This window comes from Phoca vitulina, unplaced genomic scaffold, assembly GCF_004348235.1.
Source record: "Phoca vitulina isolate PV1807 unplaced genomic scaffold, GSC_HSeal_1.0 scaffold21, whole genome shotgun sequence".
Classification (NCBI taxonomy): Eukaryota; Metazoa; Chordata; class Mammalia; order Carnivora; family Phocidae; genus Phoca; species Phoca vitulina.
The window spans coordinates 1,653,427-1,672,842 of NW_022589724.1; the positions used below are offsets into that span (position 1 = coordinate 1,653,427).

Below are 19,416 nucleotides of genomic sequence, written 5' to 3' on the forward strand. Positions count from 1 at the left end.
GAAGCATCTGAAGCAGGAAAGAGCAGAACCCCACTGGAGAAAACGGATGGGTGCTGCAGAGGGCGACAAGGGTGAGATGCCTTCTCAGAATGTAGATGACAAAGACTCAGGTGAAAATGACCAGAGAGAACATAATAATATGGAGAATAAATGACAGAGACTCTGTGAATTACTGGTTTTTCTAAAAAAGATACCAGAACAAAAGAGCAATAACTAAAGATATAATAGAAGAAAACTTCTGCAATCTGAACACTCAATTCTTCAAATAAAAGTAGTAATCACATGTTAGACAAAATAGGCTAACATTCGACATGTGCTGTGTTTTCTTTTTTAATTCCAAGGATTGGGAAAGAATCCTACAAGCATCCAGGATAGAGCGAAGAAAAAAAAAGAAGACTTATCTACAAAAGAATCAAACCAGATTGCATCAGACATCATCACAACACTGATGTAATGTCTAGAGAGGTTTGAGGAAGATTATGATCATAAAAATCTGTATTTCCTAGCAGAAGTAACAGACAGAAACTGAGATCCATGGAAGACCATGGTAGGTATAAAGCCCATATGGCCTTCCTGACAAAGATGACTCAAAGTTGTATTCATGCCGTGGAGAGACAAATCAAAACACACAACTCATGAAAGATCCGTCAATAGAGACTGAAGCCATATAAATGTGGATCTGAATCTTAAAATCAGTTATTATAACATAGTTTTAAAATAAAATTAATAGCTCAAATAACAACTGAAAAAGAATATCCACAATGTAAAGAATAAAGTCAAATAAAAACTCAAATTATAAGAACACAAAATTAGAGGTGATGAAGGATGGGCAGTAAATAAAAGTGCTAATTTCTGTAGCTAATAATATATATTGCATCATTATGTTTCATACTGCATTTTATGTACTTAGAGAAGTAGAAACCTAATATTTTAAACTGAAAATGCAATTATAGACAGTTTCATTATAATGAAGATGGCATACCGTTTAGCTAAATGTATAGGATTTGGCCAAAGCTGTAATCAAAGACCAATTTATTGGCTTAAATTCATTTGATAGCAACTAAAAAAGAGTAAAAAATAAGTGTGTGAATCAAGAAACTAAAAAGGATGGCCAAACAAGCAAACATAAAGTAGAAAGGTATTCATAAGGATAAAAGCAGGAACAAATAAATTAGAAAGCAGGTAAAAAGAAGCAGAGCCAATAAAAATCCAGGTGATGGTTCCTTGGGTTAAAAAAACAAGGTAACAGGATCTTTCACTGAAGATTTAACTTGGGTTTTTTGCTGTATGTTCTTTAGTGAGAGAGAGATCTTATGTCTGGTAGGAGGAGTACTCTTTAAAGGGGAGGCAAATGGATCCCCCAGAATTAACCAAGGTGTCTGCTCCAAGGAGGATGGCCTCTACTCGGCTGCAAAAGACAAGAGCACCATTTAGGGGCACGTTGCTAAAAGAGACCCTCTCGGACTCTTGGGGACGTGGCTGTCGGAGAAGAAAAAGCCAATAGAGGTTCTGGATCCATGCGAGCAAAATGAGCAAATCACTCCTGACAAAGTGTTCCTGCATCCTGGGAGGGGCTCTATATGGAAGTGAAAAGCAGTGGGTGGAAAATTGCAGGCTGGGAACCTAGTGAGGAGCTTGAGGATGCCCGGAAGTTTGTCCAGGGACCTGGATCAGTGGCGGTCACCAGTTTGACCAGTGGCGACTGCAAGTGGCGACAGGCGGCAAGGGCTGCAGAATGCAGGCTCACCCATCTCGGTGACAGAAAGACCACCAGGGCTACTGGCCATATTGGAGGAGGGAGACGCTTTGAGAGGCAAGACAATGACCCCGGCAAATCTAGTGGCAGGTGGCATACTTGATTCAGATTTAATTTAATTTGGAAAAATAAGAAATGGGACCGTTTTTTGCATGCTGAATTAAAGATGGTAATATCAGTTAAATCAATAAAAAAAGCCAAGGAGCTAGTTTAATCAAGGGGGAAAGTGGGGAAACAGATCTGTAATGAGAAAGAGCATTTGACAAAAGACACAGAAATGAAAAATAATGCTACTCAAACATATGCTAATAAATTTGAACATCTCAAGGAAATGGACTCTTTTCTGGAAAATGTAAGTTAACTAAAATCCACACAAGAAGTATAAACCTGATCAAGAAGCTCAGCAGAAGCCGGGAAGACGACTTGTGAAAAGCGTAAGGTGGGGGATGCAGAATTCCTGGATGGTTTTGTAGATTCATCTTTTGATTTTCAAGGAGCAGCTAATTTGTAGATTCTATAAACTATTCCAGGGCATCTAAAAAGACAGGAAGCTTTCTAATTCACACTGTAAAACTAGAATAACTCCTTCAACTAAACCTGATCAGAGGTGGCATAATCAGAGTAAAATATAAACTATTACCACATGTGCTTACAGGAAAAAAACCCAAAATAATTAAATTGATTACAAGAATAATGCAGCATAACAGAAACAGGTTTATTTCAGGAATGCTAACATGGTTTAATGTAACTGTGAATTCCAGATCCATTTATCTGACTACCTAGTCAACTTCTCCGTCTGGATGCCCAGTAGGCATATCTAAACTAACTGTTGAGTTCCCTCCCTAAAACTTGCTCCTCCACATTCTTCCTCAAGTAATTCATTCCTTCCAGTTGCTCATATTGAAAACTTGGCACCACCCTCGGTGCCTCACTTTTTTCACATCACACATACATTCCATCAAGAAATCTACTTTGTCCGTTTTACCATCAAAAATGATCCAGAATCTGATTGGTTTTCATTATCTTGTCTAAGTCACCACCTTCCACTCAGCAGCCAGGGTGATCATTTTAAAATGTAAGAGATCAAATCCTTCTTTTAAAAAACTCTCCAGTAGTCCACAGATAAATCCATACTATTATGACCAATTGGTTTTCAGTAAGGATGCCAAGCCCACTTAATGGAGAATAGTCTTTTCAACAAACAGTGCTCCAACAACTGAATAGCTTCATACAAAAGAATGCAGGTGAACCCTTACCTCACACCATATACAAAAATTAACTCAAAATGGACCAAAGACCTAAAAGTAAGAACTAAAACTATAACACTCTTAGAAGGAAAGATAGCTTTAAGTCTTCATGACCTTGAATTAGACAATGGTTTCTTAAATATGACACCAAAACACAAGAAACAAAAGAATAAAAACCAATAAATTGGACCTCACCAAAATTGAGAACTTTTGTGCAAAGAACCCATTAAGAAAGTGCAAAGACACCCCACAGGATGGGAGAAAATATCCGCAAATCATATCTGATGGTTTTAGTATCCAGAATATATAAAGAACTCTTATAACTCAATAGCAAAAGAACAAACAACGCAGTTGAAAACTGGGCAAAAGTTTTAATAGGCACTCCTCCTAACTTATTTGAAGATATACAAATAAGTTAGGCTCAAATGCCACAAAATGCCATATATTTTATGATTCCTTTTTTTTAAAAAAAGATTTTATTTATTTATTTGACAGAGAGAGACACAGAGAGAGAGGGAACACAAGCAGGGGGAGTGGGAGAGGGAGAAGCAGGCTTCCCGTTGAGCAGGGATGCCGATGTGGGGCTCGATCCCAGGACCCCAGGATCATGACCTGAGCCGAAGGCAGACGTTTAATGACTGAGCCACCCAGGTGCCCCCTGATTCCTTTTTTTAATCTTATCGAGATACAATAGAATTATTCAACTGATGTTGTATAAGTTTAACATATACAACATAATGATTTTACATATGTATACTTTGCAAAATAATCACCACCACAAGTTCACCTCACATAGTTATAATTTTTTTCCTTGTGATGAGAATTTCAAAGACCTACTCTCTTTAGCAACTTTCAAATACACAATATGGTATTGTTAACTATAGTCATCATGCTATACATGGGGATATATTATATCCCCAGAATTCACTTATCTTATAACTGGAAGTTTGTACCTTTTGATCATTTTCACCCATTTCCTCTACCTCCCACCCCTAGGATTCCATTTCTATGCAATATCTATTATAGGCCAATCCATAGACCTAAAAACTAGATATGAGACTATTGGGCTGGGAGGAGGGGGAAATGAATGTTAATGGATATGGGATTTCTTTTGGGGGTGATAAAAATGTTCTGGAATTAGATAGGAGTTATGGTTCATGTCATTGTGTACATACCAAAAACCATTCAATTGTACATTTTAAAATGGTTAAAATGGTGGATTTTATGTCATGTGAAATTTTTCCTAATAAAAACAAAACAAAACAAAATACCCAGTAGATTCTCAGCTGACTCAAAGTATAAGCCAAAGTCCTCACAAATGTCTTGTATGGGCTGGAAATCGGCCCCCCTTCCTGCAAAACCCAGCTCTATTCCCTCTCACCCACTCTGTTCCAGCCATGGTGGTCTCTGTGATGTGGCTCCAGCACCTCCACCATCAGGACCTTTGCACATGCTGTTCTTTCTGTCTGGAATGCTCTTCTCACAGATATCCTGTAACTTGCCGCTCACAGCCTTCAGTGGTTTGCTCAAATGTCATCTTTGAAGCTCTCCTTGGCCTCACCCCACCCCATATGGTATATCGTACCCCCTTTACCCTAGCACTTATTATTACCTGATGTATTATGGATTTATTTGCTTATCGTTTTTATCATCTGTCTCCCCACACTAGAATACAAGCTCCTTGAGGGCAGGGACACATTTGCCAATGTGTCACAGTGCCTAGAACAGTGTCCAGCACATACCAGACACTCAAATATATGTCAAATGAATGAACGCATTACAGAATGAACATGAGGAAACTGAGGACTATAATTTGTCACACCAATAGAGAAAAGAAAAAAAATGCATAGCTATTGCTAGAGGTTCCAAAAAGATATCTGACTTCTTCAGCACGTGTATCTGGTCAAACACTGAACAAATAGAACTAAAAAATCCCTTAACGTGATGAGGAATGTCTGTTCTTCTAACAGACATCATCCCTTACAAACAGCATTCTCATTAAAGTCAAGAACAAGACAAGAATATCCACTATTATCACTATTTTTAAGGATAACTCTAAGACATTTAGTGAATAAGGCAAAAATAATAACACTACTAATAGTTAATATATATTGGGTGCCTTTTTGGTCACTGTTCTAAGTCCTAAGTGCCTTATATGTATTAATTATTTTACTACAACAGCCAAGGTAACATGCGTATGTCTCCATTATGAGGGACAAGGAAAAGTTACACAGCTGGAAAGGTCACATAGCTGGAAAGGAGCTGAGCTAGAATCAGAGAGCCCAGCAGTCATTCGGTTCTAACCACTATGTGGTACCACCTCAGTGAAAAATCATGACGATATAGATGCTGTAACAGTGGAAAACAGAAAACACATTTATTCTCATTCCAGATGGTATTGTTGTCTACCTAGAAAACCCAAGGGAATTAAGTGAGGAAAAATTACCAGAAGTAATAAGAATTCAATATGGCCAGTCAAAACATGTATATACACTGATCGACAGTGTTCCTCTATTCCAGCAATAACAACTTAATATTAATAAGGAAAATAGATCTCATTTCCCTAAAGCAGTAATAAATGTGGAATACTTGAAAATAAGCCTGACATGAAATGGAAAGGATCTGCGTGAAGAAAATGACAAAAGATCACTGGGGACCTAGTTAAAATTTTTGAATGGAGAGAAGTTCTACGTTCATGAATGGATAGACTCAGTATTATAAAGATGTCAAATGTTCCCCAAATTAATTCTGGAATCACTAAAATTCAAATAAAATTCAAATTGCATTTTTGCAAACTTCTAAAAATTAAATTGGTGAATATAAAGGCATTGTGACAAAAGAAGGAAGGGCTGCACATTAAATCATATTCTACATGAATAATATTTCAAACATGGGGATGCCAATTCCAGAGTAGATAGATCAATAGGACAAAATGAAACAAGAACCCAAGAACAGTCCTACACTGCACTGTCCAATATGGTGGCCACTCGCCACCTTGGTTCCTAAGAATTTGACATGGCTAGTGTCACATGTTGAAATGATATTTTGGATATACTGCATTCAATAAAATATATTATGAAAATTAACTTTACCTATATCTTTTTACCTTTTAAAATGTGGCTACTAGAAAATTTAAAATCACAGATGTGGCTTCCATTATATGTCTATTATACAGAACTGGTCTCAAGTATAAAAAAATGTGTATTATTTTCTAAAGATAAAAATTAGCCTAGGCATTTTACTTTATTTTTTATTTTTTCAAGTTTTTATTTGAAATCCTATTAGTTAACGTAGAGTGTAATAATAGTTTCAGTAGAATTTAGTGATTCATCACTTACATACAATACCCATGCTCATCACAAGTGCCCTCCTGAATACCCATCTCCCATTTAACCCATCCCCCCTGCCCAGCATAGGCATTTTTTAAAAAGATTTTATTTATTTAACTGAGAGAGAGTGAAAGAGCACAAGCAGGGGGAGCAGCAGAGGGAGAGGGAGAAGCAGGCTCCCCACTGAGCAGGGAGCCCAATGTGGGGCTCAATCCTAGGACTTGATCATGACCTAAGCCGAAGGCAGACACTTAACCTACTGAGCCACCGAGGCGCCCCCCAGCACAGGCATTTTAAATGTGTCAGAGAAAGATATATTAATGAAATGTTGGAAGAATTATGGAGTGACTACGGGGCCAGGAGAAATACAGGTTTTTTTTTTTTAATTTTTTTTTTTTTTAATTTTTATTTCTTTGACAGAGAGAGAGAGACAGCAAGAGAGGGAACACAAGCAGGGGGAGTGGGAGAGGGAGAAGCAGGCCTCCCGCGGAGCGGGGAGCCTGATGCAGGGCTCGATCCCAGGACCTTGGGATCATGACCTGAGCCGAAGGCAGACGCTTAACGACTGAGCCACCCAGGTGCCCCAGAAATACAGGTTTGATATTTCAGGCTGTATTCTAAAATTCCAGATCAATTGAAAAATGAAGCAATAAAAGTACTAGAAGAAAATGTAAGTGAATATTTACAACAATCTGGGGGATGAAAAGAGCATGCCAAGCCCAAAATGAGAAATGAAAAAAATGGTCTTAATAAATTTGACTATATAAAACACTAAAGTTTTCAATATTGTCAAGTAACATAAAAAAACACAATTGAATGTCGCATGAAACATGAGGGGATATCTGCAACCAATGTGACAAATGCTTACCTTATAAAGAGCTCTTATAAATCAGTAAGAAAAAGAACACTCCAATAGGAAAATGTGCCAATTACATGAACAGCCAATTTACAAAAGAAGAAAGAGAAATGAGAAAGACTCCTCGTAAAAAAGAAATTCAATCTTAGTAGTAATCAAAGAAATGCAAATTAAAATAGCAATTGCCAAGGATCAAAAAAGAATAATATATAACGTTGGCAATGAGTGCTGTCATATACCATTATGCAACTCTAAATTGGTATGATCTTTCTGGAGGACAATTTGGCAACGTGTACAAAGGGTTCCAAAATGTGCTCACGCTATTTCTAGGAATTTATCGTCAGAAACTAATCAGAGATGTTCACACAAAAATACAAGTATGAGTTTCCTGCATTGTTGTTTGTAATCAGGAGAGATTGGCAACCATCTCCATGTTCCATAGCGAGAGCTTCCTTGAGTACTTTTTAGCATATCCATAGGGTAGAATTTTTTCAGCAGCTCTTGGAAGAAACTTCAACAGAGAATATGCATCTACCTCCTGTCCTATCGCAAATTCCTCAAAATGGTCAAGATTTCTTAAGAAAAATGTCTGAAAGAGCTCTGGAAAGCAATGAAGAAGATTGACAGTGGACCGCATATTTGCAGAGCTCTTGGAAGATAGGAAGGAAGGGAATAGACCGTAGGATAAATAGGACTGGGGGGAAGCCATCCAAAACACACAAGACTGTGGCAGAGGTGGGGTAGCTCATGGGGTCACTAGGCCCAGTGGACAGGCTGTTATGAGTCACAGTGATGGAGAATACCTGCTGGACTGGAAGAACATTGCCACTGGACTGCTAAATTAAAGAAGCTATTTCTATTGGAAGAATGTGTACTTGCTTATACGTATTCACTCATACGCACTGAGAAAACTGTACAGACATCGGCTATTGATGTTAACGATGACCTTTCAGGGGCTAGGTTATGGCCAATTTTTAACCTTCCTTTTTGCTCTTCTGGGTTTTCCAAGTTTTCTGCACTGAGTACATATCGATGTTACAGCTAGAAAACAATAAATGAGTATTTTTAAATAAAGAAGCAAAAAAAAAAAATGAAAACAAAGAGAACTTGAAATTTTTCTGTACGAACATAACTACAATCTTATTAGTTTTCTTTTGAGTTACTGCAGTAATGTCCTGGCTGGTTTCTCAGACTCTGGTCAGCTGAAGATTGCTACCATCTCTCACTCGCTACTTAAAAGCCTTCCATGGCTCCCTACTGCTGATGTTCAAGTCCAAACGTAGAGGCATGCAGGGCCTTCACCATTCTTCACTTCTCCGACTACACACTGGCTATTTGCCATTTTCTGAAGGTCCCACACACCTCCCAACTCCACTCCTTGGCCCCTGTTGCCCTGGCACTAACCTACCCTGGCAGGTGGGCTTTGGGGGGAAAACCACAGCCAGAAGGTACCAGAATAGCCCTGGGGACCTGCACACTCCAAGAGGCCCTGTCAGCTAAGAGGCCCAGCTGAAACAAAGCATCCTGGGATACTTCAGCAGGAGCAGGTGTGGAAGGACAGAGCTAGGCTCTGAGACTTCGGAATCCGGGAAAATAATAAAAATTTAATGCGGAATCCCATGGCGAAAATTGCAGGGGACTGCAAGGAGCTCTCCTTGAGACATGAGTTGGTTGGTCTATATATCCACCTCCTTGCTTCTGTGGTGGGGGTTGGGGTGGGGATTCTGGCCCTGGCTGGTGGTCTCCTCTCCCCAAGAGTGGGCACAAACCTGGGTTTACACCTCCACCCCCCACGTGGTGGCTGTGAGACCTTGGCAAAGTGGTTTCATTCCTCCTGAGTCTACTCTACAAAACAGAGCTCGCCCCATTCTGGGTGACTGAATGTCATCACCTGCATGCAGTCCCCCCACCACCCCCTAAATGGCAAAGATGATGTTATAATTCCATTTTCTCACCCCGAAAGTTCTGCTTCAGGGCTAGAGTCATGCTTCGGGGACCAGGCCCAGGGGCTATGTAGGCAGCCCTAGGAAGTGTCCCCTGGTGAGGGCTCTGAGGTCGCCGTGGATGGCAGGACCCCCCACCCAGAGACCTCTAGGATCTTCTTCTGGGCCCTCACTCACCCCTGTGCTCCAGGATCCACGTGGCCTGGGAGGGGGGTGTATTTATCTGCTATCACAGCCCTAGTGAGCTGAAAGACTGTCCCTCTCCCCAGCCCGGGATGAGCCCTGTGCTCGGCACGGCATTCCCACAGCCAAGCCTCCTGTCCTCTCTAAGCAGGGTCCAGGGCAACTCCTTTCTTCTAAGAGTTGGGGTGTGTGCGGTAGTAGGGTACTCAGCTCTGGGGACCTGGCGTGGAGTGTTAGGGAGGATGCTTCCTCCAGACCCCAGGGTCTTCCTGCCACAGCACGGATGGGGCAGCCATCTCCTCCATGTTCTGGAGTGGAGGGAGGAGAGCTTCTGAGGGCAGAAGCTCTGAGGCAGACCAAGGGCATCCAGGCTGGAGATGTACTTTTTCTTCAGAAGTCCTAGTCACTGCAGCCACCACTGGACAGAGAACCCTCAGTTTCCTCCCAGGTGTGTGCACACTGCCATAGGACACCGCCACCGGGATGGCGGGAGCCCTGCAAACCGCAGGCCCTGACTGGGGATGGTTCTCACGCACGTGGGAGATGGGCACAGCAGAGCACTTGCTAGGGGGCTGCACTCTCCCTGGGGGCACTCGCAGGAAGGAACAAGTGTTGCTTGAACCCTAGAGTCTGTCCCATGGAGCTTCAGCCTCAGAAAGCTGAAGGTGTTCAAGTTCAGTCCTCGACCTTGACCTTGACCCATTAAATATCTGCACTGGACCAGGGCTGCCAGGAAAAGCTTAGGACTACCAGGAGCAGCAAAGCCAGTCCCACCCTCCACGCCTCAGCCCCTGCCGTCTGTTAAATGAACAGGCAGCCGGATGGGTTTCATCCCTCCCGGTGGGCCCCAAGCTTCAGTTCCTCCTGTACTGCCCTAGAGATAATTTCCCCACCGAAGTGCACCACCCAGGTGCCTGCTAGCTTAGTTTCTTCCTTTGAAGAGTCTCACTTTTTAAATGAAGTTTCCATTCTTAACAATAATGTCAATGAAGTGCAGTTTTGATGAGCTAGTAATCTCTCCCCCCGGTAGATAATAACATAAACAGGCAGCTATTAAAATTGTACAAAAATCCTATCATATATACACACACCCTGGGAAATAATGGACCCCCCCCAAACGCCGAAGAGGCTGCCACAGAGAGCTGTGTCGGTGTGGGTAGGTGGATATGGAGCCGTCCCTGCCGGCTGGCTCGAAGGCCAGGTCCCTCCCAGGGCTGGAGGTAAGGGCCCAGAGAAGGAGAGGACGTTTCTTGCCTAGGGGCAGACAGCCAATCACCTAAAAGCATTAGCGAGTTTTCAGATAAAAGTTGGGGCACAGGATGCGGCCCTAGGACCATTAGGATTAGAATCTGGTCTGTCAGGAGTCCCCTCCTGCCTCCTAATGATGGAAGATCTGCAGCTGTGGGCTGTGTGGGTGGCCCAGGTGACCCCGCAGCCTGGAGGGATGCCAAGGACAGAGAGCAGCGGTGCCTCAGGCCTTCCAGGAGGCCTGGCCCGTTTCTCAGATAAAGGAGGCCTAGGAGCACAGTGGCCTCAGCTGAAGGCTGCCCTTTCCTCCAAGGCAGGGGTTCAAAAACTTCAGCAGACTGGGCCCCACCCCACAGGGTCTGATCCAGGGTAGCCGGGGTGGGGGTGGGGAGAGAGCCCTCAAATCTGCTTTTCTAACAAGTTCCCAGGTGACAATGACACCGTGCTGCTGGTCCAGGACAGAACTTCAAGAACCACTGCTTTAGAGCATGCGATTCCCTGACCCTGGTAAGACAGGATTCTGAAGTTCAGAATGAACATCCCAGGACGACACAGCCAAGAAAAATAACTCAGACACAAACTACAACGCGTGCATTCCGATGCCCAACATCACTGCCACCCAGAGCAACCACGAGGCAGGTCCCTGGCCACTGCTGGTTCCAGTGGCTGGCCCAGAACGTTCCAGTGAGATCTCTGGCAGAATCTCCACCACTAAACAATGCCACGTCCAAAAAAAAGACCCAGCTGAGAAACGACAGAATGGCTTGGCTGCGTTCTGTGGGCATGTGACTTGCTGACTGTACCATCCTCCCTCCCCGACGGCCCCCGTGACTCATGCTAGGGCCAGGGGTCTCTCTGCACCCCCCCCCCCCCACCGCATCCCACCATCCTGGGTGCAGGCAGACTGAGGGCCACGGAGCAGAAATCACTGCATTTGCCCCCAAGAAGCTGGCCCACTGGATCAGAGAGCCACTGACTGAAATCCTTGCTGAGCGTTCGGCCTTGTGTCAGGCAGCGTGCAGGGTGAGGGGACAGAGAGCCTGGCCTGGCTCTCGTCCACAGGGGCTCCCCGGCCGGCGGTGCTGGGTGCTGGGCGAAGAAGCAGATGCTGGATCACGCTGCACTGGGCAAGGAGCAGGTACGGAGGGCTGCCTGCGGTGGAGGGAGGTGTGGGGAGCACGGAGAGAGCATGTGTCTTCCAGCCTGGGGAGGAAGGTTGGCCAGGTGTGGGGGAGGACGCTCCTGCAGAGAGAAGCCAGCATGGGGGTGGGGCTGCAGCAGAGGGGGAAGTGACTGGAGGTGACAGAGGAGGAGGCCTTGGGGGACCATGGAGGGGCTCTTCAGCCAGGCCAAGGAGTTCATTCCCACTTAGGGCGGCAGAGGAGGGGCTGATGCCTACGAGGGCTGGCTCCTGGATTAGATGCAAGCACGACGTTCCTGTCCTTCGCTGCAGGAGTGTCCCCCAAGCGACTGCTCCATAAGAAAAAGCAGTATCTTTAGAGGAGGTGACCAGAGACCCCTTGGGTGGGACAGCCAGTGACATGGCAAGCGTGGAAGGCTTCAAAGGGCCAGGAGGGGCTGCGGAGGGCTGAAAGGGCTGGTGCTTTCAGGGGGAGGAACTCTGCAGATGGTGCCCTTTCCGTGCTGGACAGATCAAGGGCCCTGGAGGGTCCCACCACTTGGGGGAGGTCTCTGATATGGAAAGGTCAGCCCCAGAAGCCCTGAGATCACTGAGGACCAGCAGTGGGGCAGGGAGCCTCAGAGCCTGCCCGGAGGGCGTGCAGGAAGGGCAGCCACACAGCTGGGCTCCTGAGCGGGGGCAGCCGCAGACTATGGAGCCAGATTCGAGATGATCATAAAAATAACAGCCACCTTTGCATGATGCCTCTTATGAGCCAGGCACTTCTCTCAGCACTTTAAGTTTCTAAACACAGTTAATCCCCACCACCACCCGAAGAGTTAGGTACTGTTGTTATGAGCCCCACTTTCAAGATGAAGGAATTCAGGCACAAAGAGGCGAAGTAATTCTCATGGCCACACCCCTGGGAGTGGCAGGAACAGGGTCAAAGACCAGACCTCCCTAGGCCCTCATCACAAATTCTTTGAGCTCAGAGAGGTCGTTGAGGTCAACTGGCCCCACTCCCTTACCTGTAGAAGGGGAAACTGAGGCCTGGAGAGACTGATACGTCTAAGAGTGCTTAGCTGGCTAGTCGCGTCATGGAATTGGGAACCTAACAAATAACTTGGTGAAGGTAGTTCCGTAGACCACAGGGCCTGGCACTTGGGGGGAGAGGCCCGAATACCCCTGCTGCTGTCTGCTGGTTGCCCAGGCAGCCCTGCTCACTGCCTTCATCTCTACCCCAAACCCTGCCTCCATCCTGTGCCTGCCACGCCCATATGGATGTCACGCAGCACTCTGGTCTCTCACCTCCTCGTCCCCAGTTCCAGTGACACCTACCTCCAATCCACTTGAGCCGTTCACACAGAGCCAGCGCCTGGCCCCTCAATCCCGACATCCCTCCTCCAGTTCTGACCACGCCTCCCCCCTCCTAGCTCCCTCAAGCTTCCCAGAGACTTCCAGAGCTCCACTTCCTCCAAGCCCACGGGCCATCTGTCTGCTCATCCCTCTCCATCCCGGGCCCCGGGAAGCACCCACTCAGCAGCACCCTCAATCTTCATCACCCGCCCCCACCGTTGGCTTCCACCTGGCAGAGCCCCGGCGCTGGGCCACGGCCACCCTCCACCTTCTCCACCCTGCTGCACCCTCACCGGGTCACAGTCACCACACCTGCGTAGACCGGGGCTACTCTGACAGCAATGGTCCCCGCCACAAGAGGGCGCCATATCCCACCCTGAATTCCTGACTGGGCCAACTGGGAACTAGGTGCACATTGAGGGCTCATTGAAACCACCTGCACGGCTCACACAGGGCGTAATGCCGAGGTCATCAGATGTAACAAGATTGTTCTGAGGGGTGACCCGGGCATCAGGCTTTTAAAGGCTCCCCAGGTGATTCTAAAATGTGCCCTGTCCACACAGGGCAATACTACTCAGCTGAACGAAGAAACAAGCTACTCGTACAGGGTCCAGGGATGAACCTCAAAAACATTACGCGAAATGAAAGAAGCGAGACACAGAAAAGTACATGTTATATAATTCTACGTATATGAAATTTCCAAAGCAGGCAAAAGTAGGGAGCAAGTAAACGCCCCTGGGGCTGGGGGGGGCCTGACTACAAGTGAGCACAGAGGAATCTGTGGCGTGACGGGCGGGTTCTAACACTGGGCTGTGGTGACGGCTGCATAACCATATCAATTTACTGAAAATAACTGAACTGTACGCTAACAATGGGTGAACTGCACGGTATACAAATTATATCCCAGTAAAGCTGTTAAAAGTGGGGGCAGAGGGGGAACCCAACATATTAAAAAAAAAATTCCCCGGTGAGTCCAATGAGCAGCCAGAGTCGAGAACCCAGCGAAGGAGGCCTGACACCCACTGAGCCCGAGGCCACGTCCATTCCTCCCTGGCCCTCCACAGCACAGGGCCCGTGCCCATCACACACCCTGGCACACCGGAGACCACATTATTATTCCTTGAGTGAAGGGATACGCATTCCTAGAGTTTGTCCCAGGAATCAGTGAAGTAGAGGATGTCCATTTAATGAGCACTTACTATGCAGAGGTCTTTCATTTTCTCATTCTAACTCTCTCATCTCCGAGTCCCTGCGAGGTCGGGATAAATATCCCCGTTTTACACAAAGGGGACTAGATCTCACTGAGCTGAAGTGTATTGCTTGTGGCCACACAGTCCTTGCCTGGCAGAGCTGGGCCTAGAGATCAGCCTGCTTGATACCAAGTTCTTCCCTCTTTCTCAACTCATTTAAATCTTGGCTCCAGAGAGGGCAGGGCTGAAGCAAGTTCTACCTTTTCAGCTGCTGGTGTTCACTAGGGACCCTTGTTTGTCTCCAGCTCCTATACATCCAAGTCAACAAGATGAAGGAAATTGTCTGGGCCCACACAGCCCTTGCTTGGCAAAGTGAGATCTGGAGACCGGCCCATCTGATCCAAGTCCTAGGCAGCCTCTGGGCACCATACACTAGGTGGGATGGCTCTCCATACACAGGATCAGCCGGCCCCGAGGTGGGATGGCTCTCAGCCCTGCACCCCTTTCAGTCCCAATGTAATAAGCTTCTGGGATTAAGCTTCTCCCCCCCATCCCCCTCCAACTTTAGGATTGCTTTCATTTGATGATCCTTCCAGTGCACCAGTTCAGAACAGAAGTGCATGACGCTGCTGATCGACCAATTTCATAAAAGGAATCCAGTTTCCCTCGCACTCATGAAAAGCTGTTAGCCCCTGGCCAGCTTCCAGAGCCTGCAGGCCAGCAATGCAGCCCAGACATCGGGAGAGGGGTGCCAAAACCCTTGGGCACACAGAGTCGTCAGCTGGGCTGTGAGATTTAAATCAAGAGGGGTCCTTGCCAGCAACACCACCAAGCAACATCCTGTCCTCAGAGAAGAGGTTTCCTGCTGAGATGCCCTGAAACCGCAGCTGAGGGCCCTAACACAGCCGTGTAGGGGTGGAGATGTGGTCCCAGACCGTCGATCCTCGACCCCAGCGAGGACAGCCTAACGGAGAAAGCAGTGGAGGGTCAGGCGGGCAGCGGGCCCTTTATCGGCATGTGTCCTAGAGGAGGAGGCCCATCGTCCTCTGCAAACTGCAGTTTCCTTATCTGTAAAATGCGAGCAGAACCCCTCCCTACAGGGCTGCTGGCTGTCAGAGTGTCTGGGAATCTATAAAACATCAACCAAGACTGGACAAACAATTTATCTTCTTTGAACCAAGGCTTTGGGGTATTTCAAACCTCCAAAGTTACAAGCAGTTCCCATGTGACAACAGGACGTTCTAGATGCACAGAAGGAGCAAGGGGAAACCTGCACTGGGAGTCGGGATCCCGAGATTCAGTCCCGACTTTTCTGTGAACAATCTTTCACGACTTCAGAGGTGCTTGGAAACCCAGAACTCTGTCTCTTCCCCTCTCTGGCCCTTGGTTTTCACTTCTATACAAGGGGGAGGTTGGGGGAGGTGTCCCTAACGGCCCAAGCAGATCTCTCCAAATCGCTGCCAAGCCCGGTGTCAATGGGGCCACAGGACTGCGCGTCCCCACCCTCCCCATCAACCTGTCTGACACTCATTTTAGAGTATTGGTCACTGCTGTAAAGAAGACCGTCTTCCCGCCAAAGCCGCTGCAGGGTTCGGCAATGAGTCACAGCCACTGCAGGTCCCATCTGCTTTATGCCTCTCCCTAGGGACTGAGAAAGAGAGGTGGGAAGACGAGGCCCAGCCTTGCCTGCGAAAAGCCTGCCTTGTTTGGACAGCCACAGACCGTGGGGCCAAACACTTCTGCTTCTCAAGCACCTCCCAAACATCCCTCTCTGTGCATGAACTTTACAGTTTACAAAGCTCTCTCAAATCCGTGACTGATTTTGGCAAGAACTGCAGGGAAGGCATGGGAAGGGCCACTGTCCCCATTTTACAGGGGAGGAAACCACAGCTCAGAGAAGTGATGTGACTTCTCCAAGGGCGAAGAGCCAATGCATGGAGTGGGCTCTCCTTCCCACGGGGGAGGTGGGGCAGAGCCTCGGAGATAAGTGTGGAGCTGCAGCGGGAAGAGGTGTGGTGACTCCCCACCCACCTGCCTGGACACACGCCCCGCCTGCTGCACAAGGGGCGAGTCCTCTGAGACTCCTCCCACTGAGGTCCGCCTGGACACCCGACTCCCACACTGTCTCCCCATGCAGCTCACAGTATTTTCTCTTGGGCTGCTGAGCACATACGGAATGGCCTGCCTTGCTGGGATGCTCCGAGTAGCCAGAACACACGTGGGAGAAAAAAGGAAAGTAGGAGCTCCAGGGAGAATGGGGGAAAAAGGCAAGAGATCATTTTGCACTCATCCAAGTAGGGAAAACTTTTTAAACACTGCTAATATCCACTGTTAGTAAAGAAGTGTGGAAATGGGGATTTTCAAACACTGTTGGTGGGACTAGGACTCGGAACAGCCTAGGACTCAGTTTGTTGCAATATTTTAAATGACCCAATAATTTCACTTCTAGAAATCTACCGAGAAGATGCACCCCGAGGCAGGAAGGGGCTGGCTATGGTATCAAAAAGCTGGACACTTCCAGGAAATTACCACCTATCCATCTGACAGAATACCATGACCCACTAAGAGGAATGTGGCCTATCAAGATCTCTAAGATCCATAGTAAAGTGAGAAAACCAACATATATAGTATGAAGTCATTTGGGTTTAAACGAATATGCAGAAAAAGTTCTGGGCAGATGAACAGTAAACTGAAATCAGGGGTTCACTTGGGCGAGAAAGCGGGTTTTAGGGGGATCGAGCAAAACAATGCTTTTATTTTTTTACTATCTATATTCAACTTTTTTTCTTTTTTGGCAAAAACAAAACAAAACAAAACCCTGAAACACCACGTATGATGTATGCGTGTAAACCATTAAAATAAACCACCAAATAAAACCCCAAACAAACCCACCAATCCAGGGTGAGCCTTCGTTCCAAGCCAGCCCCTCCCCAAACTCCCCTCACAGTAGAGACGCTTTTGGTGGCACATCGTGATTTTAGGTGGTCACTCGGCATCCGTAACGAGGGCAGCAAACCTACAGGGGCAGTCAGGGAATGAGCCACAGGATTTAGCCGAGAGGCATGACAGAGGGAAGGTTTCGCTCCTGAGCTATCTGGGATGGATGCGTTCACCTGTCCTGTGCCCAAATTCCTCAGCCACCAGCTCTATCTTGTCCGTGGTGTTTCAGCTCTGAGCCTGCTCCTAAAAGCGTGCTTAAAGGTCCTGCAATGTTATCCGTCCCAATGAAGCCATACTGCCCCCTGGCAGGAGACAACAGCTGACAGGCAGGTGTGGACACGCCCTCTCGGCACACATACCTCAGAGAACCTCTGCACGTCTTGGGTCAGCGTGCCCACTCGCTTCCACTGGTAATGCTTGAGCAACTTCAGGATGGCTGGATTCACCGCATTATCTGATGGGACAGTCCGAAAGAAATAAGGGTATTTTTTCTTATCGGCTAGGACGGGCGTGGTCGCAGCAAAGGAAAGCTGGAAAACACAAAAGAGACATCACCTTTATTGGTGCGCTTCACAGCTGTGCGCCCAGAACCTTTGGAACAGAGCCCCTAAGCCTGACGTGGGGTGCAAACACATGGGGCAAGACATTTTTTTAAAGATTTTATTTTTAGGAGTGCCTGGGTGGCTCAGTCATTAAGCGTCTGCCTTCGGCTCAGGTCATGATCTCAGGGTCCTGGGATCGAGCCCTGCATCGGGCTCCCTGCTTGGCAGGAAGCCTGCTTCTCCCTCTCCCACTCCCCCTGCTTGTGTTCCCTCTCTCGCTGTCTCTGCCAGAGAGAGAGCACAAGCAGGGGGAGCAGCAGGAAGAGGGAGAAGCAGGCTCCCAACTGAGCAAGGAGCCCGATGTGGGGCTCAATCCCAGGACCCTGGGATCATGACTTGAGCCGAAGGCAGTTGCTTAACCAACTGAGCCACCCAGGCGCCCCGGGCAAGACATTTTTTAAGCCCTTTTGTTGTGAAAGTGATAACATTATAATTGAAGAGGTTTTAAAAAATGCAAAATAAGGAGAAAGAAGGAAAAACATGGACCAGTAATTTACTCCTCGCCAATGAACCATTAACGTAGTTTATTTCCTTCTGGTCCTTTTTCCATGCACAGTAATTTTTTTAAAAAGAGATTCTTGAGATCATTCTATGTACACAACTGAACCCCTCTCTTAATATTATCCCACAAGCCTTGAAACCATCTTGTTAAAAAGAAACTCCTTGCAAACATTTTAATAGCTGCATAATACTCCAGCATATGAACATACCATAATTTACTGAATCATCTCTAATTTGGGGGCATTTAGACTGTTTGCAATTTGTCATTATTGTCATGTTACTCTACAAGCATCTTTGTGCAGAGCATCTTTTTTCCACATTTTAGGCTATTTCTGTAGGATAGAGCTCATGATATAAAATTTCCCACACAAAGGAGATGAGCTTTTAAAGATTTAATACTTATTTCCCCCCAAAATTATGTCAATTTACACCCCCACTAGCCAGGTATAATTAGAGGGCCAATTTCACTAGTTACCAACAGAGAGAAATAAAACATTTTTCTATATAATCTTATAATGGTTTATCACTAAAAAAATGAATCATATTGCATTCATGGGTTATGCATAATATTGAGCTTATTTCCATGGGATCGTTAACTAGTAGTATGTTCTATTTTAGGGGTTGCTTTGTCATGTCCTTTGTTTATTTTTGAGTGGTATTCTAATGCTTTTCTTACTGAGCCTAATGAAGACTTTATAAGTACAGCATCCAAAGTCAGACTATTGCAGTTACTGCAAATATTCCAGTTTGTTTGCTTTTACATTGTGTGTGTGTGTGTGTGTGTGTGTGTTTTAATTTACACTCAGTAGTCAAATCTGTCTATTTTCCCCTTCATTATTTCTTTTCTTTCTTTTAAGTGCCAGTAAGTTGCTAAATTGGGTTTTAATTATCTGTCCTCCAAGGCCCAGCTTAAATGTCATCTCCTCTGTAGCATTTCCTCTGATCTCTGCTCTCCCTGTCCCCCGGCCTCACCCACAGAATTTGCTTTATCACAATTTTTGATCTTTGCTGTGTGCTGGTGAAAACACGATATCTTATTGCACTTCTAATTTGCATTTACCTTACTATAAGCAAGGTTGAGTACAACTTCCTATGCTCAAGAGCAATTTGCAGTTTGTTTTGGAAACCATTCACATCCTTTACCT

The 19,416-nt window shown here is 46.0% G+C and overlaps 1 protein-coding gene across 1 annotated transcript in view; it reads right to left on the reverse strand.

Moving 5' to 3' along the window:
- Positions 1–19,416, reverse strand: part of GABBR2 (gamma-aminobutyric acid type B receptor subunit 2) — a 339,457-nt gene that overhangs the window by 187,400 nt on the left and 132,641 nt on the right. Inside the window, exon 3 of the mRNA XM_032418347.1 lies at positions 17,528–17,698. Coding sequence (XP_032274238.1) covers positions 17,528–17,698 — 171 coding nt within the window. The remainder of the gene's footprint in view (positions 1–17,527; positions 17,699–19,416) is intronic.